General features: G+C 39.4%; 1 protein-coding gene across 1 annotated transcript in view; it reads right to left on the reverse strand.

Moving 5' to 3' along the window:
* LOC126234403 (zinc finger-containing ubiquitin peptidase 1-like) overlaps positions 1–24,523 on the reverse strand; it is a 224,105-nt gene that overhangs the window by 23,128 nt on the left and 176,454 nt on the right. The window contains exon 9 of the mRNA XM_049943091.1: positions 3,327–3,550. Within this exon, the coding sequence (XP_049799048.1) occupies positions 3,327–3,550 (224 nt within the window). The remainder of the gene's footprint in view (positions 1–3,326; positions 3,551–24,523) is intronic.

Consider the following 24,523-nt stretch of genomic DNA (forward strand, 5'->3'; position numbering starts at 1 on the left):
TTTAATTCCTTTAAAAATTACATTAATACATGTCATTGTACTTGGTTTGTCTTAGTCCTATTGAGACAGATGCTCAAAATATCCCCTCTCACATGAATACAAGCTTCAGCACGCCACATGATCTCTCTTTACCAAATCCCTCCTTACATATTGCCACTGCCATTGGATGAATCTTTGAAACAAGCTCTTCTTTGCATGTTATCTCCAATCTGTACATTTACCTTTTGAGAAAACCCCACAGAAAGAAGTCAAGTGGTGTCAGATTGGGGGACTGTGCTTGACAAGGAATGAGACCATCCCTTCCAATCCATGTAGCTGGTAAATGGTCATCCAACCATAGTTGTACTGATAGTTGGAAATGTGCCAGAGCACCACCTAGCTGATACCATTGGTGTTGTCTTTTCGTGAAGGTGCGTATCACCCCAGATGGTTATACGGCCACCTTCTAAGAGATGCAGGTAATCAGCAACACCCATTCTGTTCTCCAGCATGAATGGGCCAGACAGCATACCACCGAGGATACCTGCCCATACATTAACACTGAATCTCATTTGGATTGATACAGTCCTCTACCATCTCATCAAGGATTGATCTTATCTTTAGACACACCCTGTGTGTATAAACATCTATATAATAACATGCCTGAAACAGTGCCTTATTTCTTGAAGGCTGTTAGTACCAGATTTTGGGGTAATGAAGTCACTACATTTCTCAAAATCTGTGAATCCCAGACTAAGAGATAATTCATAATCACAAAAGTGCCTTATTATTCCTTTCATGACTTGCTTTTAGTCCATTGTGGTGTATCCATTTCGAAGGACAGATTTTTCCTTTGGAGCTAGTAATGATTTAAGTGAATATCTTAAACATTATAGAAAGGGGACTGTTACATCTATAGTTCTTTATATACTGAGTAGCCAAAATATTATAACCACTGCTCACCCTGAGACTGACTGCTGCCTGGTGGCATTGTAGGCATGTGACATGCTAAGAAAAGTGTATAAGTGGAGCAGAGACAAGTGGGAAATCATTCTAGTGATGATACGAGCCACAAATGGGGAAATCCACTGACATAAGTGACTTTGACAAAGGGCATATTTTTATGGTCTGGCACCTGGGACAAACATCTCAGAATCAATAAGCTCACTGGCTTGATTAGCTGTCTGTGTGCTACTGCTGTGAGCATCTGTGGAAAGTGGTTGACCAATGGTGAACCAAGTAGGTGACAAGGTGCTGGACATCCATGCCGCCTCATAGAAGGTGGAGGTCAGAGGTTTGTCCATTATTTGAAGCAGGATAGGCAGTGATCTGTAGCAGATGTGACAACATTGTTCAATGCTGATGCAACTGTATGTGTTTCTGAGCACAGTGTTCAGTGCGAATTGTTGAACATGGGGCTCTGGAGAGATTTACAACTGGAGTGGACATGGAATCATCAATGGATTAATGTCACCTGGTCCACCAGGTCAACAGTCATGTCCAGATACACTCTCATCCAGGCAAATGGTTGCTCAAAACATGCACTGTGCCACAGAAATAGTGTTATTCAATTGTACTTGCACGGGACCTGTGGTAGTAATCAAAAGCACCATCGCATCTGAGGATTATGTAAACATGACTGCAGACTGCTTGCATCCCTTCATGCTTGATAACTTCAAGCCTGGCAATGGTGATGCCATCTTCCAGCTGGATAACTGTTCATGTCACAAGACCAGACTCCTCCTACAGCAGTTTGAATAAACTCATGTTGATGTCTCGGTCACCAGTGTGATGTCGCTCCTCTTTTCTGCCACTATAGGTTCTACATCACAATATTTCTCTATTTTGGCTAATTTCATTCACAAATGATATCTATCCATAGATTCTGTACATTTTAAGACTGCTCAGTTTTATTCTCGAAGTTACAATACATAAAATCGTTCAGTAACATGATCATCATGTACAGCTGAATTGCATCATACAGCAGACACTAAAATTACACATCATTTAAACTTGTCCTACTCCAGGTATTTAGTCACTGCTGTAGCTACAAAACAGCAGAATTTCATACTGAATGTGAAGAACCAGCTTGAGACTAAAGTCAAGGAAGACCAATTAGACCCAGAGGTAAAGTAGAAAAAGAACAAATGTCAAGTATCCTTTGTGAGATCTTCACAATGACAACACAAGACTGAGTGAACAACAAGCAAACAAATTCCAAAGAGTGACCAAATGAGAAACCGAGGCAATAGCAGAAGCAATCTGGAGACGGGTAAGATAGCAAATATGGGCAGCAGAAGTGAATACCAGAATGATAGACTATCAAACATGTGGGCTTATGTATCTCCACTGCAATAAGAGATATCGGCTGGAGCATTCATATGAGGAATTGTGTGTGGGGATACCTCAGTAACTGCATTACTTCATAGTTAATGCTGAATTCTAGTGACTGTGTAAATCAATATCTTCCAGTGGGCATTAAAATTCATCACACCACGATATCAAGAGTCAGCACATTCTTTCTTTCTTTCTTAGTACAGAAGAACTAGCGTTCAAATGTTTGTGCGCCTCCCTCGCCCCTCTCTGTGTGTGTTTTTTATCTGATGCCACATAGTAATTAGATTTTTTTCCCCACGTCTTTATTTGGTTACTGCAAAGTCCACCTTACCTGAGTTATTACTTGTGTATAAAGAAAATATTACAGAATTACATTCAACTACGAAAGTGTATAGGGTTCAACATGATGCTATACTGAATTAAACAATGACAGAAAAATCTACTTACCAAAGAGGTAGACACATGTATGAATAAAATTTGATCAGAAAGTGATAGGAAACACATAGGAGCAAATTGTCTATTAAGGGATTAACTATGCAGATTATTCAAGCTAATGGGACTAATGGCAGGGCAACCACGAGGAAACTCACAAATGTGTCTATATAATGTCCCGCAGGTTTCATATAGCAAGGCCGACATTAACCTACTCATGTGTACAATCTTTGTTCCATACACACAATTTAAAGTCTCTGTTATCAGCACTGACATAACAAATGATTTATGGAAACATGACATTGTCAGTAGTAAGGTACTATAGATTTGATGACGGTGAAAAATTTCATGCTTAGTTGAAGGTCTCAGTGTTGACGACCTTGCATAAAGCACTACGACATGTAGCTCAGTCATTCACTGCAAGCTGTTAATTGAAGGCACAAAGTTCAAGTTTTTCTTTCTTTTTTCTTAAAAATTCTATTAAAGAAGCTACATGTTTATCTGCAACTTTCATAAGTTGCCAGATTCACTTAGATGTTTAAACATAAAATATGACTCAATGAATCATTCGTCCTCACCTGATATTCATGTTCCGTATCCATTATACCACATACTGCTACTAGTTGGTACTGGCGAGCTTTCATTGAAGCTAAGGATTTCCGTATAAGGCGCATGCCTGATACTGCAGTTGATGTGTTTTGAAACTGAGCCATTTGGTGTGGTGTATGGCTGGGGTCAAACACTAAGAGATTTATTCCTCCATCTTTCAGCTGTTCCACACCTACTATAGTACGGCTGTGGCCTGTATTAAAAAAAAAAAAAAAAAAATAGCAACAATAATAACTTGTTTGTACTGAAAAAACATGATACCTACAAGTTCTGAAAAACTACACTGCTATACATCAATAAGTGCTCCTAAACACTATTCTCATTTGGAAAATTTCAACTTCTATGTAATAATGATAGTTAACTACCATATGATAAAAATTAGCTATTGTTTCAGTTGCATATGACAGTAAAATTGTGACAGCAAATTACTGAAATATTCAGTCTCACGGCAAGACATCTTCTGAGGAGACTGAACAATAAATTTAGATATAAGTCTGTATACCCTGAGGAGACAAAAGTGATGGAATACCACCAAATATCATGTTGGGCCTTCTTTAGCCCAGTGTAGTGCAGTAACTTGATGTGGCATGGACTCAACAAGTCATAGGAAGCCCCTGCAGAAGTACTGAGTCATGCTGCCTCTATAGCTGCCTATAATTGCAAAAAATGTTGCAGTGGGAGGATTTTGTGCATGAACTGACATCCAATTACGTTCCATAAATGTTCGATGGGATTCATGTTGGGTAATTTGGGAGCGAAATCATTTGTGTGAATCATCTAGACTGTTCTTTAAATCAACTGCGAATAATTGTGGCATGGTTACATGGTGCATTGTCTTCCATAAAAATTCCATTGTTTTTTGGGAACATGAAGTCCATGAATGGCTGCAAATGGACAACTCCAGTCAATGATTGGTTCATTTGGACCGGACGATCCAATTCATTCCATGTAAACACAGCCCATACCATTAAGGAGCCACCACCAGCTTGCACAACCAGGGACCATGGCTTCATGGGGGTCTACGCCACACTCGAACCCTACCAATAGCCCTTACCAACTGAAATTGGGACTTTTCTGACCAGGCCATGATTCTCCAGTTGTCTAGGATCCAACCAATATGGTTATGAGCCCAGGAGTGGCACTGAAGGCAATGCCGTGCTGTTAGCAAAGGCACTCTTGTTGGTCATCTGCTGCCATAGCTCTTTAACACCAAATTTTGCCACACTGTCCTAACAGATATGTTATTCATACATCCCACATTGATCTCTGCAGTTATTTCATGAAGTGTTGTTTGTCTGTTAGCACCTACAATTCTATGCAAACAATGTTGCTCTTGGTCATTAAGTGAGGGTTGTTGGCCACTGCATTGTCCGTGGTGAGTGGTAATGCCTGAAATTTGGTATTCTTTGCACACTCTTGACACTGTGGATCTTGGAATATTGAATTTCTTAAAGATTTCCAAAATGGTATGTCCTATGCATCTACCTCCAACTTCCATTTTACGATCAAAATCTGTTAATTCCCATCGTGCAGCCATAATCACATCAGAAACTGTTTCACATGAATCAGCTTAGTGCAAATGGCTGCTCCGCCAATGCACTGCCATTTTACACCTTGCGTATGAGATACTAGTGCCAGATGTGTATATGCATGTTGTTACCCCATGCCTTTTGTCACCTCAGTGTATAAACATACATAGCCATATCACTATTGTAGCAGACTGCAGATAAATCCAATAAAAAGGGACTAGACTTTCACATTAAATAAATGTGCTTTAACGTTCTACTTGTTATTCATAATCACATAAGAATTTTCTAGAACAGAATTTTAAGGGCATACACATCATCTTTATAGATCCAATACCATGTCACTCTCAACAGAATACAATCAACAGATGTAAAGGTAATTTCTGGAGTATCGCACTGTTTACAAAATAAATAAATAATCTAGTGGATAGTGAAACTTTCTGGCAGATTAAAACTGTGTGCCGGACTGAGACTCGAATTATGGTACCCCTTAGGGAAATGGGGATAGGAAAGGACACCAGGTGCACTCAGTGTGTATGCCTGGGGGCCTCATTCAACATGTTGAAGAGGCTATTCCAGCAGCCATGGAGGGGACAGGGTGCAACAAATTGCAACTGGTGCATGCTGGAACAAATGATACCTGTCATCTGCGCTCTGAAGTCATTCTTGGGTCATTTCAGCAGCTGGTAGAGAAGGTTGAGAAGACCAGCCTTGTGCGTGGTGTTTCAACAAAGCTCACAATTTGCAGCATTGTCCCCAGAACTGATCTTGGCTGTTGGATTCTAAGTCAAAGTGGAAGGATGAAACCAGAGACTTCACAAGTTCTATGACAAGCTAGGCTGCGACTTCCTGGACTTGCATCACAGGGTTCGAGAACTGTAGAGCCGCCCTAAATAAGGCAGGTGTGCACTACATATCAGAGGCAGCTACTCAGGTAGCTGACTGTGTTTGGGGCACACGTGAGGGTTTTTTAGCTCAGTCAATTCACCATCCAATCCAGATAATGACGGCTGTAAGAAACCCAGAAGCATCAGTGTAGGATCGAAAGAAATTCTTTCCATAGGTGAGAGTATTAAAATCCTAATGGTAAACTGCAGCAACATTTGTAACAAAGTGTCAGAGTTTGAAGCGCTCATGAAAAGCAGCGAAACTCACATAATACTAGGCAGAGAAGCTGGTTGAAACCTGAAATTGATAGCTGTGAGATTTTTGGGGAAAATTTAAATGCATATCGAAACATTAGGCAAATGGGAAATGGAGATGGTGTATTTGTTGGAGTACACAAAAATCTCAAACCCAATGAGATGGAAATTGAAGCTGCATGTGGGTTCTTTGGGCAAGACTCAGTATCAAGGGTGAGCAGAAAATAATAATTGGATCCTTCTATCACCCGCCAGACTCATCTTCTGATGTAATGGAAAACTTCAGAGAAAATCGCAGATCACTTTATGTAAGTTCCCCAATCATGCTGTAATCACCAAGGGAGGCTTTAATCATTTAACAATTAATTGGGAAAATTACATCCTGAGAAATTATATTAAGTGCCTTGTCTGAAAACTGCCTAAACAGATAGTTAGCAACCCCACTCATTATGGAAATATATTGGATCTAATGGAAACAAATATACCTGACCTCTTTGAGGATGTTCACATCAAAACTGGTATCAGTGACCATGAGGTGGTTCTGGTAACAATGATTACTGAAGTACAAAGGAGAACTAAAATAAGCAGAAATATATCTTTCAGCATAGATCAGGAACATGTAGAGGAACTCTGGCTCAACTTTAAAAGAATAGTTGACCACACACTGGATTGACATGTACCCAGTAGAACAGTTCACTATGGGAGGGAACCTCCATGGTATATAGTCACTGTAAAGAAACTTCTAAAGGAACAGAGATTACTGCATAATAGGTGTAAAACAAACCATAGGGCTATAGATAGAGAGATGCTGAATGAAATGTGCTTGGCTGTCAAGAGAGCAATGTGTGATGCCTTCTATGACTACCACAGCAAAATATTGTCAAATGACATTTCACAAATTCCAAAGAAATTCTGATCATATCTATCCAGTCACTAGCGAATGAGACAGGAACTGAAATTGACAGTAGCACAGCAAAAGCTGAAATGCTTAACTCCATTTTCAAATATTCCTTTACAAAGGAAAACCCAGGAGAATTGCCCAATTTAATCCTCGCACCACTGAAAAGACGAATGAAATAGTATTAGTGTCAGTGGTGTTGAGAAACAGCTGAAATCATTAAAATTGAACAAAGCTCCAGGACCACGTGGAATCCCTGTCAGGCTCTATATTGAATTTGCGGCTGAGTTAGCCCCCTCTTCTCCCTATGATCTACTGTAGATCCCTCACACTAAACACCATGCTCAGTCCTTGAAAAAAAGGCACAGATTACACCTTTCTACAAGAAGGGTAGTAGAAGTGATCCACAAAACTACGGTGCAATATCCTCAACATCAATTTGTTGTAGAATCTTATAACATATTCAAGCTCAAACATAATGAGGTATCTTGAACTGAATGATCTCCTCAATACCAACCAGCATGGTTTTCGAAAACATCGATCACGTGAAACCCAAATTGAACTATTCTCATGACATAATGAAAGCTTTGGATCAAGGCAACCAGGTAGATGCAGTGTTTTTAGATTTCCGAAAAGCATTTGACTCAGTACCACACCTAAATTTATTGTCAGAAATACAATCATATATTGGACTCAAGTGAAATTTGTGACTGGGTTGAGGACTTTTTGGTAGGGAGGAAACAGCATGTTATCTTGTATACAGAGTCATTGTCAGATGTAGAAGTAACTTCAGGTGTGCCCCTGGGAAGTGTGTTGGGACGTTTGCTGTATGTTGTATATTAATGACCTTTCAGATGATATTAATAGTAAAATCAGGCTTTTTGCAGACGATGTAGTTATCTATAATGAAGTATTATCTGAGAAGAGCTGCATAAATATTCAGTCAGATCTTGATAAGATTCCAACATGGTGCAGAGATTGGCAACTTGCTCTAAATGTTCAGAAATGTAAAACTGTGCACTTCACAAAATAAAAAAAAGTAGTATCCTATCTCTATAAAATCAATGAGTCACTGTTCGAAGCAGCCAGCTCATACAAATACCTGGGTGTGAAATGGAATGATCACATACAGGGGATAGGCAAAATAATGTGAACACCTGTACTTACTAGGGAATAATTTATTAACAAGGGATTGGACCCCCTTTCACCATTAATACAGCTGCAATTCTTCTTGGAATACTGATTATATAGTCTCCAGTGGAATGTTATGCCACTCTTCGGTCATAAATTCATCTTACTCCTGTAGTGACGAGGAAGACAGAAAGCTGCTCCAGAGTCTCCGCTCAATACCACCCACAATGGTTCAATACTGTTAAGTCCAGGGACTGTGCTGCCCAGGGAAGACGTTGCAGTTCAGCTGCATGCTACTCGTACCACAACTGTACAGTCCTAACTGTGTTACTGGATGCATTATTGTCCTGAAATATGGCATCATTGTTGGGGAACAACATGTGAATGTGGTGCACTAGATCACCTAAAATGTTCACATAACCGTTGGTTGTAACACGACCTTTGAGAGTACTTATGGGACCAGCAGAATACCATGATACAGCTTCCCACACCATCACACTTTCACCTCCATGCTTTACCATTGGAATCAAGCAGTCAGGATTATAGGGTTCTTTTGGCAGTCTCCAGAATAAACCCGGTTCGATGCTGGAAATAAGCAAAATGTTGACTCAATGGACCATATGACATGTTTCCATTGATCAGCCATCCACGATTTATGCTCCTGACACCATATTTTACACTTCTTTTCATGGTTGTCATCACTAATGGTTTCGGTATAGTAGCTCATCCATGAATATTCTCTTTATGGAGTTCTCAGCATACAGTGTTGATAGATATGGGATCTCGAAGATGGCTAATTGAGCTCTGCAGTCACTTTAGCTGCTGTAGTTTTGTGTTGTTTGACACAATTTGTGTTAGCGCACGACGATCTCTGTCACTTAGTTTTAATTTGTGTCCACTATTACGTTTACACAATGATGTCTTGCCATGTTTTGTGTAGGCTGTCTGAAACAGCTTCTCTTGAAACAGTAAATAAGTTGGCTGTCTTGGTTACTGATGTTCTAGCTAATCGGGCCTCCACAATCTGCCCTCTTTGGAACTCCATTAGGTCTGTCATTGCACTTTGACCTAGCCTCTGAATGCAAATACAAGTGTGCCTACTCATAAATAACCAGCACTGATGTCTAGTCTGTACTGAACCACACAGTTCAGTGTGACACGTTCCTTATCTGCGTTGTTAACCGTTAAACACAACCATCCCATTACTACCACTGTTCACATTATTTTGCTTATCCCTTGTAGGTTCAGTTGTCTGTAGAGCAGGTAGCAGACTTTGGTTTATTGATAGAATACTGGGGGAAGTGCAGTCAGTCTACTAAAGAGATTGCTTACAAATCACTCATATGACCCATCCTACAATATTGCTCATATGTGTGGGACATGTACCAGATAGGACTAACATGGGATATTGAATGTATACAGAAAAGGGCAGCACAAATGGTCACAGGTTTGTTTAATCCATGGGAGAGTGTCACACAGATACTGAAGAAGCTGAAGTGGGAGGCTCTCAAAGACAGGTGTAAACTATCCAAAGAACATCTATTAACAAAGTTTCAAGAACTGGCTTTAAATGAGTACTCTATGGATATACTACAATCCCCTACCTATTGCTCACACAGGGATTGTGAGGTTAAGATTAGAATAATTACTGCACGTACAGGGGCAGTCAATGAATCATTCTTCCCATGCTCCATATATAAATGGAACACGAAGAAACCCTAATAACTGGTACAATGGGACGTACAGCTGTCATGCACCTCATGGTGGTTTGCAGAATGTAGATGTAGATGTATACATGTAGATGTAAGACTATGTAAACTGTGTTACGTCAGCTTGGAAATGTATACAGACATATTTTTCAATAGACCTTTCAGTTATCAAACAATGGAAAATTCAGGATGGAATAATGACAATATTATGAAAAGGACATATTGCTTCTCACCATATAGTGAAAACGTTGAGTCACAGACATGCTCAATTACTAAACAAGTAAGCTTTCAGCCAGATTCCTTCTTCTGAAATGTAGACACACACACACACACACACACACACACACACACACATATGACCACTGTCTTTCATCACTGAGGCCTGACTGTTATCAACAGGATGTGGTCGGATTTTTGCTCAAATTTCTTCTGCTAGAGTAGCCAGAAAGTGCAGCATAAACATGATATCCTCTATGCCCCCCCCCCCACTTCAAAAGAGAGAGAGAATAATAATAATAAGAATGAATGAATGCCTCTGTGCATGCTGCAATTAGTCTAATCTCGTCTTCAAAATCACTACAGGACTGATACAAAGGGTGCTGTAAGATATTCCTAGAATCATCACTTCCAGTTGGTTCTAAAAACTTTCTCAGTAGGCTTTCACAGGATAGTTTGCAGTGTATCTTCAAGTGCCCATCAATGCAGTTATATCAGCATCTTTGTGACACTTTCCTAAGGGTTGAGCAAACCTCTAACTCTTCATGCTGGCCTCCATCCCTTCTTCATACCTCGTCAACATCCTCTGTTAGTTCTATTTGGTATGGTTCCAAGCACTTGAACAATATTCTAGGATGGGTTGCACAGGTGTCTTGCATGCTGTCTCCTTTGTAGACTGATTGCATTTACCTACAATTGCATCAATGAACCACAGTTCGTACCCTGCTTTGCCTATGACTGACACTGAGTGATTGTTCCGTTTCATATACCTACAAATTGTTACACTCTGTATTTTCATGAGTTGAATGATTCCAAATGTGACTCATTGATATCATGGTCATAGCGTACCACATTTTTCATTTTGTGAAGTGCATTTGTGAACATTTGCAGCAAGTCACCAATCTTTGCACCAGTTGTATTGAGTGAAATGGTTTTGGAAATCAGGAAATACAACATTTACCTTAACACTGTGATCCATAGCTTTCAATATGCCATGCGAAAAAAGTGGGAGTTCAAGCTTCACACATTGCTATCTTTATTGTCAAATGAGTTCCATTCAACATCTCTCTATCCATTGCCTTCTGCTTTGTTTCACACCTACTGTGGAGTGTCTCTGTATCTTTATGAGTTTCTCCAGAGTTACTGCATGCCACAAAGGATCCCTCCCATCATAAAATTTTCTACTGGGTACATGTCTATTTAGTACATTGGCCAACTATTGTTTTAAATTTGAGCCATAGTGCCTATACATGGTCCTGTCCTGAGCTAAAAGTTTCAAATTCCTCACAGAGGTATGACACTACTGCTTCATTATTTAGTTCACTGAACATGTAAATCTTTCTACTTATTTAGTTGTTCATTGTACTTTGATAACCACTGTTGCTAAACAGCCTCATGGTCAATGACACCGGTTTCGACGTGGACATTCTCAAAGAGGTCAGGTCTTTTTGTTGCAATGAGATCTAATGAGGGGGGTTCCGAACTATCTGTTCTAAGTAATTTTCAGAGAATGCATTTAGTAATGTTTCACAAAATGTCCCGTCACATTCACCACTAAGAAAACTGAAATTACCCCACTTGAATGTCGGATAGTTAAAGTCCCCTACGATGATTACAAGATGACTGGGGAACTTATGTAATACTGGACTGTGGTTTTCTCTAAAGTTTTTGATTAAATCATGAGGTGAGTCTGATGACTGATAGAAGCATCTAATAATAATTTATGAACACCCCAAACAATTTCACTTACAGCTTCAACCTGTGTCTCAATAGATTTGAGCTTCTTGTCTACTGCTACAATTACATCACTTCCATTTCCCATTAGCGTATCTTTTCAATACACTTAAATTTTCCCTGAAAGTCTCTCTGCTGTCAACTTCGGGTATTGACCAGCTTTCTGCATGTTGTATTATGTGAATTTCACTACATTTTTTGGAGCACTTAAAACTCTGGCACTTTGTTGAGAATGTTTTGGCAGTTAACAACTGGGATTTTGATACTTTTGCCTCTGGGGGCATTTCTTTGGATCTTACATTAATACAGTTCTCCTACAGTTATCATTATCTGGAATGGATGGAGAGTTGCCTAATCTAAAAGACCTCTTGTGTGCAACACACACACAGTCAGCTGGCTGGGTGGCAGCCTCTGATGTGTAGCACACACTTCGCACATTTCTTCTTAAAGAAGAATGGTGGTCTATGACATTGCTGAGCAGTTAGAGAGACTGAAGTGGCACTGGGCAAGACACATGGTGAGCAACAACTTCAAATGGACCATTACACTGATGGAATGGTGTCCAAGGGATATGTAGAGAAGTGACAGACATCCTCTGACAAGTTGGAGGGACACCGTCCGACATTAGGAAAAACTGGATTCATATCACCCAGCAAAGATCAACAATGAAATCTTTGGAAGAGGCCAATGTCTAGGAGTGGATTCTAGAGACTGACGAAGAAGAAGAAGAAGAAGAAGAAGAAGAAGAAACAATTCTCAATCCTATGGTCCAAATTCAGGAAGTCACAGCCTAGCTTCTCACAGAACCTTCAGAGTCTCTGTTTCAAGCCTTCCACTTGACACAATCAGAGGGCCACAATCTGATCTGGGAACAAAGCTGCAGATTAAGAGTTTCACTGAAACTCTGTGACCAAGGCTGATATTCTCAATCTTCTCTGCCAATCATTGGAATGATCCATGTATGACCTAGGAGCCCAGACAACAGGCATTGTTTGTCCCGATGCAAGCCACATCTGTAGTTGGTTACACTCCTTTCCCTAAATGGCTGCTGTAATAGACTCTTCAACATGGTTAATAAGGCCTCCCGACATACACACCGAGCACCACACGGTGTTCTTTCCTATCCCTTGCTCCCATTCCCTTAAGGGGTACCATTATAAGCATACCTTCAAACTGCTGATGATTAATAGGCGACTACCCTGTTGTGTTTTCCTCCCCATGACATGGGACTCAGTATGGCTTTCAACAGGTGAAGTGAGTCTCACTAGCTCAGTTTTGGTTTCAGTAGAAGATAGCATCTCAAACTTGTTAGTTCTTCCTGGTCCCTGTGTTCCCAGTACAGGATGCCTAGATTTACCACTGACACGACACTCACAGATAAGAGGATGTGTAGCAACAGATTTTGTAATTTCTGCAGAAAGGCCAATGTTCACAGTAGAGGATAGAACCTTTTCAGATGGGAGAGCTTGTAATGCTTCAATTATTTCTCCGTAAATTCTAGAACCACTCGTCCTTCTACCATCTCGAGCACATGATATTTTAAATATAAGTGTGAGAGTGGAAGCATATCTACTGTTCCACCTGGTTCTGTGTGCAGGTTGGAAGTTTGTTATGAGAAGACTGTGAGAGTGGCAGTCCACTGACAACGACAAGTGTTTGCTGCTAGTGCCACAGATGCTGTGTGAAAGAACAAAGAGTAATTATATGCTATTCTTTGCTGTGTTAGTGAATGTGATTATAGTAAAAAAAGAAAAACGAACAATTGACTACAGACTTTTAACTTACTTCATGTCTTAGCTCTGAACGAGGCAAGACGGCATGTGATGTTCACGAATTATTTGGTTGTCAAGCCAATGCAATTATGAATGTGTTTAATTGAGTCTAATGTTTGATGACTAAGCTGATTTCCAGAAGTTTAAATGTTTGTATGAAAAATGGTAAAGTTGTTTCCAGTGAAAGTTGAAAATACACTCCTGGAAATTGAAATAAGAACACCGTGAATTCATTGTCCCAGGAAGGGGAAACTTTATTGACACATTCCTGGGGTCAGATACATCACATGATCACACTGACAGAACCACAGGCACATAGACACAGGCAACAGAGCATGCACAATGTCGGCACTAGTACAGTGTATATCCACCTTTCGCAGCAATGCAGGCTGCTATTCTCCCATGGAGACGATCGTAGAGATGCTGGATGTAGTCCTGTGGAACGGCTTGCCATGCCATTTCCACCTGGCGCCTCAGTTGGACCAGCGTTCGTGCTGGACGTGCAGACCGCGTGAGACGACGCTTCATCCAGTCCCAAACATGCTCAATGGGGGACAGATCCGGAGATCTTGCTGGCCAGGGTAGTTGACTTACACCTTCTAGAGCACGTTGGGTGGCACGGGATACATGCGGACGTGCATTGTCCTGTTGGAACAGCAAGTTCCCTTGCCGGTCTAGGAATGGTAGAACGATGGGTTCGATGACGGTTTGGATGTACCGTGCACTATTCAGTGTCCCCTCGACGATCACCAGTGGTGTACAGCCAGTGTAGGAGATCGCTCCCCACACCATGATGCCGGGTGTTGGCCCTGTGTGCCTCGGTCGTATGCAGTCCTGATTGTGGCGCTCACCTGCACGGCGCCAAACACGCATACGACCATCATTGGCACCAAGGCAGAAGCGACTCTCATCGCTGAAGACGACACGTCTCCATTCGTCCCTCCATTCACGCCTGTCGCGACACCACTGGAGGCGGGCTGCACGATGTTGGGGCGTGAGCGGAAGACGGCCTAACGGTGTGCGGGACCGTAGCCCAGCTTCATGGAGACGGTTGCGAATGGTCCTCGCCGATACCCCAGGAGCAACAGTGTCCCTAATTTGCTGGGAAGTGGCGGTGCGGTCCCCTACGGCACTGCGTAGGATCCTACGGTCTTGGTGTGCATCCGTGTGTCGCTGCGGTCCGGTCCCAGGTCGACGGGCACGTGCACATTCCGCCGACCACTGGCGACAACATCGATGTACTGTGGAGACCTCACGCCCCACGTGTTGAGCAATTCGGCGGTACGTCCACCCGGCCTCCCGCATGCCCACTATACGCCCTCGCTCAAAGTCCGTCAACTGCACATACGGTTCACGTCCACGCTGTCGCGGCATGCTACCAGTGTTAAAGACTGCGATGGAGCTCCGTATGCCACGGCAAACTGGCTGACACTGACGGCGGCGGTGCACAAATGCTGCGCAGCTAGCGCCATTCGACGGCCAACACCGCGGTTCCTGGTGTGTCCGCTGTGCCGTGTGTGTGATCATTGCTTGTACAGCCCTCTCGCAGTGTCCGGAGCAAGTATGGTGGGTCTGACACACCGGTGTCAATGTGTTCTTTTTTCCATTTCCAGGAGTGTATATTGTAACTGAACTGAAAGTACTCTGCGAGTACCCAATTATTTCAAGAGTAGAGAAATAGTCAAATAGATTCCTATAACCAGCAATAGCCTTTGGAGAAGAAGCTTTTGGGAGATCGGCGTATCTGATTATCCAGAGAAGAGGATCAGTTGCACACATCATGTAAGTCAACTGATGAGAGCGAGGTGTGAATTGTGAATGCAATCCAGTTTCGCACCATTTCTCATGTCATCATAATGTTAGAAGCTTCACCAAACATAATACAGGGTGCTGTAAATGAACTCTGAAAATTCATAAATACTTATTCATACAACTTACAGACCTAGACATGGCATAAAGTAGATCAAGTTTTGTCTCTTGTAATACACTAGTACGAATCACACTAGTGCAAGTGCTATTGACAGTTGTAGCAATTCTGGCTGTCTCCACTGGTCTCACTGAGTGCTTTGGTTTGAAGAATCAAAGTCTATGACAACCGTACAACATAATTTTGTATGGTGTATGTTAAAGGTCCTTCCAACATGCCTATAATTTGTAAGTGCAACAAGTATTTTGTTGAAACTGAATAATCAGTAACCTATAAAAAATTATCACATCAACCAGAAAAATTACAATGATATAAGGAAGTGAGAGAAAACTTTGTTAATAATTCTACAAAATCAGCGCAGCTTGCTCCTTGCAAACTGGGTGTCCCATATGTGACTGTTCAATTTGGGTTAAGAAGATATTTGTATCTCAAACATGCAAACTAACAATGACACAAGAACTAAAAGACAACAAGATTAATTCTGGAAACAACAAGATTGTTTGTACAGACATTTTCGGGAAATGTTACATCAATTGGAACAAGATGAAAGTTTCACTGGAAACATTATCTTTAGTGTGAGTCAACTTTTCAGTTCAGTGGTAAAATTAATAAACACAGAATACAGAATTTGGGGCTGTAGAAATCAATGAACAACCTGGGAACATGTTCTTTATAGCCCAAATGTTGATGTATTTTGTGCTTTGAGCAAAAACAAAGTTTATGGCCCTTTCTTCTTCCAAGAAGAATAATTCAAGTTATTTGATTACTGTTCTGTGTAATATTGCACCAGCCATTATGCAGTCCAACAGTGTTTGCTATTCTCAAACACAGAATGAGGGGTCATTCGTAAGCAGCTGGAAATCTGTAATATCACATTTTATTATGGAAATAGCTGTGTCAGATAAAATACAGTGATTAGGAACCACAGATGTTCCTCTCTGATTTTTATCCCTGTTGTCGAATGTAATGTTAACGACTCCGATTTTGTATTTGCTCTGACAAAGACAAAGGGAACTTATAATTGTAAATATTAAGTATTACAACTTGATAGTAAGTGCAAAAATTGAATTCAAGGGAGAAATAAATGACTGTTCATCTCTGATAAATAATTAGGTGAGACTTGAACATAAATACTACTCTTCCACTCATTCTAATTACTCAAGTGTCAGCTACTCTATGTTGATTTGGAGTTGGAGGGATGTTGGGGAGATTGGTGAACGGCACTTTACCAACATATTACCACACAACATATTACCACACAACAAAACACACATACAAACACACACACACACACACACACACACACACACACACACACACGCACAAGGCGGGTTTAGTTTCAATTGACATTTCAATACACCATTTACAAACCAAGAATACATGCTAATCTTATCAATAAAATCATAAAATACCATAAAAAATAACAATTATAAGTCTTCCTGACTACTGTCAAATGATTGGAAGCTGCTGCAAATGAGTGTGTTGGATAGTTACCACGAGTCATGTACCAGACAGGACCTTAAAATGAAAATTTTCATAAGTGAGTGATTGTTTTACAAAAATTTTAATGTGAGCAGCACACCAATGTAGTAAGTTACATTACCTTTTACTAGGTTATCCTTCCCTCTCTCTCTCTGTTCACAGGTTGAGCACAAACTTTAATATTTGTATACACTTACGTTAAATGTTTTCATAATGCCAATACAGCCTGACCTTGAAACATATTATTAAATAAATAATTTAGAAGTCAACAAATTATGTGACTGTTTGCAGCTTTTGAAAATCTTTTCATATTTTTGAAACAGTCACGGTTTATTAATAGTCAACATGGCTTCTAATTTCGCTCACTTCTATTGCACACAGTGACCTGCTGAGCTTGAAGCATGTATTAACACTAGCCAACATTTCATTTACAAACAATGCCTTGGGCAATGACAATCATGTCCTATTTCCCTCTGATATTCCTTCAAGAGTGCTACTAGTGTTTGTTTTCTTTGAATGTATGAAAATGACCAGTATACAATAGTTCACCCACTTAGACGACGTTTTTATAAGCTACCAGTATATCCTCATCAAACGCCTGGAATGTCCCACTTGTATTCTTATTATTTCTTTCCTTTCTCAGACGTTATGCCTGGTTAAAGATGGAAAGTGACGCGGACCTTGATCAAGCGTGACTTCCTTTTAACTGTACGGTATATCTTACACTGCATTTAGGAACTTTCGGGTAATTGAACATGTATCAATAATTACAGATTTCTGTAGTAGTATATATACGTTTGGATGTGGCTGTATTGTATTGATGTACTGGTGGATATTGTGTGGTATGACTCCTGTAGTTGATAATATAATTGGTATAATGTCAACTTTATCCTGATACCACATGTCCTTGACTTCCTCAGCCAGCTGGATGTATTTTTCAATTTTTTCTCCTGTTTTCTTCTGTATATTTGTTGTATTGGGTATGGATATTTTGATTAGTTGTGTTAATTTCTTCTTTTTATTGGTGAGTATGATGTCAGGTTTGTTATGTGGTGTTGTTTTATCTGTTATAATGGTTCTGTTCCAGTATAATTTGTATTCATCATTCTCCAGTACATTTTGTGGTGCATACTTGTATGTGGGAACATGTTGTTTTATTAGTTTATGTTGTATGGCAAGTTGTTGATGTATTATTTTTGCTACATTGCCATGTCTTCTGGAGTATTCTGTATTTGCTAGTATTGTACATCCTCTTGTGATGTGATCTACTGTTTCTATTTGTTGTTTGCAAAGTCTGCATTTATCTGTTGTGGTATTGGGATCTTTAATAATATGCTTGCTGTAATATCTGGTGTCTATTGTTTGATCCTGTATTGCAATCATGAATCCTTCCATCTCACTGTATATATTGCCTTTTCTTAGCCATGTGTTGGATGCGTCTTGATCGATGTGTGGCTGTGTTAGATGATACGGGTGGTTACCATGTAGTGTTTTCTTTTTCCAATTTACTTTCTTCATATCTGTTGATGTTATGTGATCTAAAGGGTTGTAGAGGTGGTTATGAAATTGTAGTGGTGTAGCCGATGTATTTATATGAGTGATTGCTTTGTGTATTTTGCTAGTTTCTACTCGTTCTAGAAAGAATTTTCTTAAATTGTCTACCTGTCCATAATGTAGGTTTTTTATATCGATAAATCCACTTTCTCCTTCCTTTCTGCTTAATGTGAATCTTTCTGTTGCTGAATGTATGTAATGTATTCTATATTTGTGGCATTGTGATCGTGTAAGTGTATTGAGTGCTTCTAGGTCTGTGTTACTCCATTTCACTACTCCAAATGAGTAGGTTAATATCGGTATAGCATAAGTATTTATAGCTTTTGTCTTGTTTCTTGCTGTCAATTCTGTTTTCAGTATTTTTGTTAGTCTTTGTCTATATTTTTCTTTTAGTTCTTCTTTAATATTTGTATTATCTATTCCTATTTTTTGTCTGTATCCTAGATATTTATAGGCATCTGTTTTTTCCATCGCTTCTATGCAGTCGCTGTGGTTCTCCAATATGTAATCTTCTTGTTTATTATTGTTATTATTGTTTGTGCTGTGATCCAAAAATTACAATTTATCAGATAACAACACAAGATGTGCTTTTTATAGGATAGCATGTGATATTGATAAATAATATCTGTTAGATAAAGTCAAAAATTCCTGCGTTTGCTGTAGCAAACTGACTTCCGTAGTACACATTACACTGCTTATAAGTGACATCCTCCTATTGTCCCATTTTTCCTAATAAGAAAGTAGCATCCATTATGATAAGCAGAAGGCCATGAGGTAGTGGTAGCAGAACTGTGGCTAATAGTCCAGGAGGTAGTTCTTGTCTTGAATGCGGAGGCTGTTGGTGTGTATGGTTGTGCACCCTTTTGGTAGGGTCAAGGGGAATCCTAAAATTTATGGATTTTAGGAAGAGTGTTAAGCAGGAAGAGGCACAGAGAAATTAACTGTCATAGACTAAATGAAGCACTGTGTGTAAACTTCATGGGGTCCAACTGGTGCAAATAGAGTTGAAACACATACATAAACAAATTAAAAATCTCAGTTCAGCATATTTTGCCCTTACAAGTATTTATTATTGTACTGACCTAAAGACAAGATGGTAGTTTTATTTCACATATTTTCATTCACTGAATTTAAATACCTTCTGGAAGCAGTGGGCCCAAAGCAAATGGAATACTTTTCAGAGGAATGTTGTGTAATGTAGATAACTGCATATCTTATGAAGACCATTTTAATGATCTTGGAATTACATTACATTTATTGTTTTCCATGGGTCTCTTGGAGAGGAGTCTCTGGGAATTTTTACAGTTGCCTCCCACTGCATTTACTTTTTAATTGTTTCTGTTGTTGTTGAAAGATATCAGTTTTGATTGAACTGTTGATTTGCACAATAACAACACAAGGTAGAGAAATAATTTTCATGCAGACTTTTACTCCCCTTCAAGGGCTAAGAGTGGAGCTATGAACTCTGGTGCAAACATATTTAACAAACTCCCATCTAACATTAACCACAAGGATCTGGGACTCCCTCACAATTCAAAACAAAATTAAAAGCACATTCTGTTAGCTTCTTCCACAAATTATATGCTTTCTCGACTTGTGGGTGAAAACCTGATGAATGAATCTATGAATGAAACAAAGTTGAGTTTCCATATTAACAAGATTCAAAGATGGTGTCCAACAGTGGTGACAATTCTCCATGAAGAAATTAAGTTGATCATTACTGCAGAAGTGGAGTCTTTGCCTGCAGGCAGAAAGATGAAGTCAGCAATGGTCTCTAATCTGCAAAGGATGTGTAATACTGGATGGATAGAAGGAATTGATAGAGGATGTAGAAGATGATCACAGATGAATGAGGGTTGAAACTGTGAATGGCAAGAATAATTATTAGGTTTAGAGTGGCAGTCACCAAGGAACTACATTGTGAGGAAATAGTTTCAACAACGAGAGTTGGGTAAGCACAACAGATCTTCATCAAATCCAGTATGACTGAATCTGGATGTGAAGCTAAACATTCAGTCTTCAGAGAAGAATGAAATTTCAGATTCTGAGAATTATGCAAGTCTCCCTACTATGCTCAATGATCAAACAGACTCCTAAATCTACATTAATTCCTGTGCATCATCTCTGATACCTTTTCAATCTCCTGTCCCTGAGTCTCTGACTGTTGGATGGTGATTGCAGGAAAGGTAGAAGAGGGTGACTGGCACTTCATCTCTGGATCAGATTGGCACAACTACACTATATCATCAATGAAAACACTGAAATCAATTACAAAGTGTTGGCATTAAATCAAGCAAATATCTATCCACATAACTCTTAAAACACAACACATATTCCTGGTTTATATGAGGCAGTTCAAACTTTCTTACTGAAATGGAAAGTGTTGTGTAAGATCTTTCATATAGGAGGGACTCAAATGGGATGAATGATAAGTTGAGGGCATTAGGTATCTTGTTTGAGTTAAGCAGATATCTTATTTAATCTGACAAAACCATTAGATCTTACAAATCACATTATTATTTTGCACTAGTTGGAACATTGTGAAATTAAGGGAAGTGAGGGAACAATGAATAATTAAATACCTATAAAACACAAAATTGTCCTACAATGTCAAAAACAAGGAATAGATTTCAATTTAACTAAGGAGGGTGGATGGGGGAAGAGGATATCATGTCACACAGGGTTCTGCTGTGCCCTTTGCTTTTCTTGATTAAATGATGCAGTCAATAAAAAAAAATTCTATTTGCTGATGACACAAGTTTCATGGGGAAAATGTCTAATGTAATGTAAATGATTTAGCAAATAGTGTAAAGGAGAACATTAGCTCGTCGCTTACAGGAAACATTTGTTTTGTACATAAAAACCACCTTTCCTTGTTGCAGTGTGTTTTATTTGTTCCAGACATGTTTCACCTTTTAAGGCATCTTTAGTGGAATAGTTATTTGAGTTTTTGGCTGGCATCTACATTTCCTCTCATCGTATCTCAACGCGTCTGGAACAAATAAAATACACTGCAGCAAGAAAGGTGGATTTTATTTACAAAACAAATATTTCAATTCTTGCTGCAGATGATGACCATGTTAACAAATTTGTTATAGGAAACAGATTGACACTCAACTGCCAAAAAATAACTGCATACCATTTCTTACACAGAACTCTAACAAAAGTGAAGTTTTATTGCCAAAAGTTGATTAAATAACCAGTGGTCTTTTATTTTTCTTAATTTTCAGGACTGGAGATAAGTGAAAGCTCAGTTGGAAGTATCATAAGCACAATTCTGTGCAGAAAATAAAAGCTGCTGACCTCTCTATAAAAACAATTCCGACCTCCAGGATGAAGTGGAGGAAGAACTGGTAAGGGTGAGAATTACAGATCAAGCCAAGAAGATGTGTCAACAGACTAGAATATCGGACAATCGCCAATTCAGCACCTTGCATGCCAGAAGTAAGACACTGATTGCTACTTGCAATTAGTGGCTCTAGTAAACAAGTAGTAGAGCTGCCTACAAGGATGACAGATTTGCTGCACCATAACACTCACTCAGGGCAACCCACCCTGACAGAGTCAGCTGACAGCTGCAGCAAGAACTATTTCATTGTCTCTAGAGCAAACAAGAAAGTTTCTGTCTATTGCACATTTCACTTTATTATATCCTCTAGTACTGGGACAGCTCTGAGCATTTACAAGGAATATGCTTATTGCAAAAAAGGGCACACAGAAAGGAAACTTCATTCAAGTGATTGTTTAAGCAACTTCAGGCAAACAGATGGAGGTGTCGTTACCTATGACAATGAAAACTATCAGCTCTTGACAGACTATTTTAAAGTGCCACTAAACTGTGAAGAGCCTCGGGAATGACTGAATGCTCAGAAACAAATTCACATTATATTCCAAAGCATCATCAAGCGTCAGTGATATCAGGCAGGTAATCAAGGGGCTCTAGCATAATACAGCACCAGGTGAAGAAAGTAATGTGGAAGATTGCATGGTAAGTCACAGCAGATGGAATACAATGACCTACAGAAGAAACATGGAGAACTGAAAAGGTGCAAAAGACTGGAAATATGTACTCATACACCCATTCCATAAAAAAGGCAATTGAATGGATTTGAACAACTACAGAGGGATCTCCTTACTTTCAGTTGCTTGTCAGATATTTTCTTGTTCTGCTGAGAACAGATGAGCAGTCTGATCGAGTGAATGGAGAAGATCAAGACAGATTCCAAATGGCAGTTCATGCATCGAACAGGTGTTCTACTTCTCTGAGAACTAGAGGAATGAGTTGCAGAGCATAGTAGTAATTCATGCCAAATTCAAAAAAGTATATGACTCAACTGATAGACCAAACTTTACTTAGGGTTTTAGAGGAATTCAAAAGTGACAAAACTGACAGATGAGGGTCCATAAAACAGACCCTGACAGACACCATCTCCAAAGTTGTCCCCCCAAATTCCCCTCCTCACAATTCTCTTTAATGTCATCCTGTAGAATATAATGAAAAGCTGGGAAGGTCTGAAGTTGCAAGTAATAAGTGGAATACACCTTGGGAAGTACAGAAATCAGGTTTAGCTTTTGCCAATGACCTTGGTCTTTCATAAAGAAACTGGAAGGATGCCCAAAGAATGCTGGAGAGTTTGCATGAAATTACTGGATAAATAGGTTTCAAAATTTCTTATCAAAAGATGAAATATATGGAACACACACCAAAAGGAGAAATACTTTGGGGTAAAATACAGGAAGATAAAAAGGTCAGACAAATTCAAATTCAAATTCTTAGAAGAGTGGATCCAATATAATGGACTGGATTAAGAGGCAACCAAAGGAATAACCAGAAAATTAAACCTTGCTTACACACTAACACACAAAGGTACAACAAATGAGCTACATCCTACAAGGGCAAAATCAGGCATTATAATTCAGTTAAAAAAACAAGGAGGACTCTACACTTCAGAGTGTCTAATTTTAAATAAAAAGAGACAGTTAGAAGGACTTGAAAAGAAGTAAATGAAGATTCTCAGAAAATTTTAGGAATCCAAAAAATTACTGGTGGGACATTGAAGATTAAGAAAAACAAGGAGATCTCCACAAATCCACCAAAAAGATTACAGACACAATGCAAAAACAGCAGTTGAAATTTTATGTATCCTTAGTAAGACTGGGAGAAAACCGATAAGGCAAAAGACATTCAATTACATCACACTATTAAAGTGCACCTCCAAGTGGGTAGAAGAGGACAAAAGATTTGCAGAAGAAACTGGTGTTGCACTAGAGATGAACTAAACCAAAGAACAATTCAGAAACAAAAGTCAACAGCATGAAATCATTTGAACAGAACCACTAAAATGGAGGTCTATATATTAAATTTTTGACAAGGAGAGAAAGTATTAAAAATGAAGAGGTTCTGCAAAGAGAGGCTAAGAAGCCATAAGTTCTACACTACACAGTCAATAGTTGACTAAATTTGGGTGGGAGAACACAGATTCATTGACAAGGATATTCACACTCATTCAGTGAACACTAGAACCAAAAATAATTGTGCAGCATTCTACTGAAAGGTCACATTTTAATAGGTTTCCAGCAGAACTGAAAAAATTACATGAAAAACCCCAGATGTTCAAATCTACATTGAAAGATTTGCATTTGGCACATTCCTTTTATTCTACACAATAGTTACTGCAGTGTATTAGTTACTGTACATATTACTGTAAATTGTTTTGATATTTTCTTAATTATTTAATGACTCATCCACAGCACCTTGGCGCACAGAAACTTGTTAAATTAGAATAAAAAGAAAAAAAAATTAAAATAAGAGCAAACTGCTGAACATGCTGCTTGGTTCAGTAAGGGCACTCTTCAATTACTCTCTGATTACAAAATACAGCCGAGCACAGTGGCGCAGCGGTTAGCACACTGGGCTTGTATTTAGTAGGATGAAGGATTGAATACCTGTTCAGCTATCCAGAGTTAGGTTTTCCATGATTTCCCTAAATTGGTCCAGGCAAATGCCGGAATGGTTCCTTTGAAAAGGGGACTGACAATATTGTTCCACATCCTTTCATACACTGGTCCTGTGCT

Source organism: Schistocerca nitens, chromosome 2 (assembly GCF_023898315.1).
Source record: "Schistocerca nitens isolate TAMUIC-IGC-003100 chromosome 2, iqSchNite1.1, whole genome shotgun sequence".
In the NCBI taxonomy this organism is placed as follows: Eukaryota; Metazoa; Arthropoda; class Insecta; order Orthoptera; family Acrididae; genus Schistocerca; species Schistocerca nitens.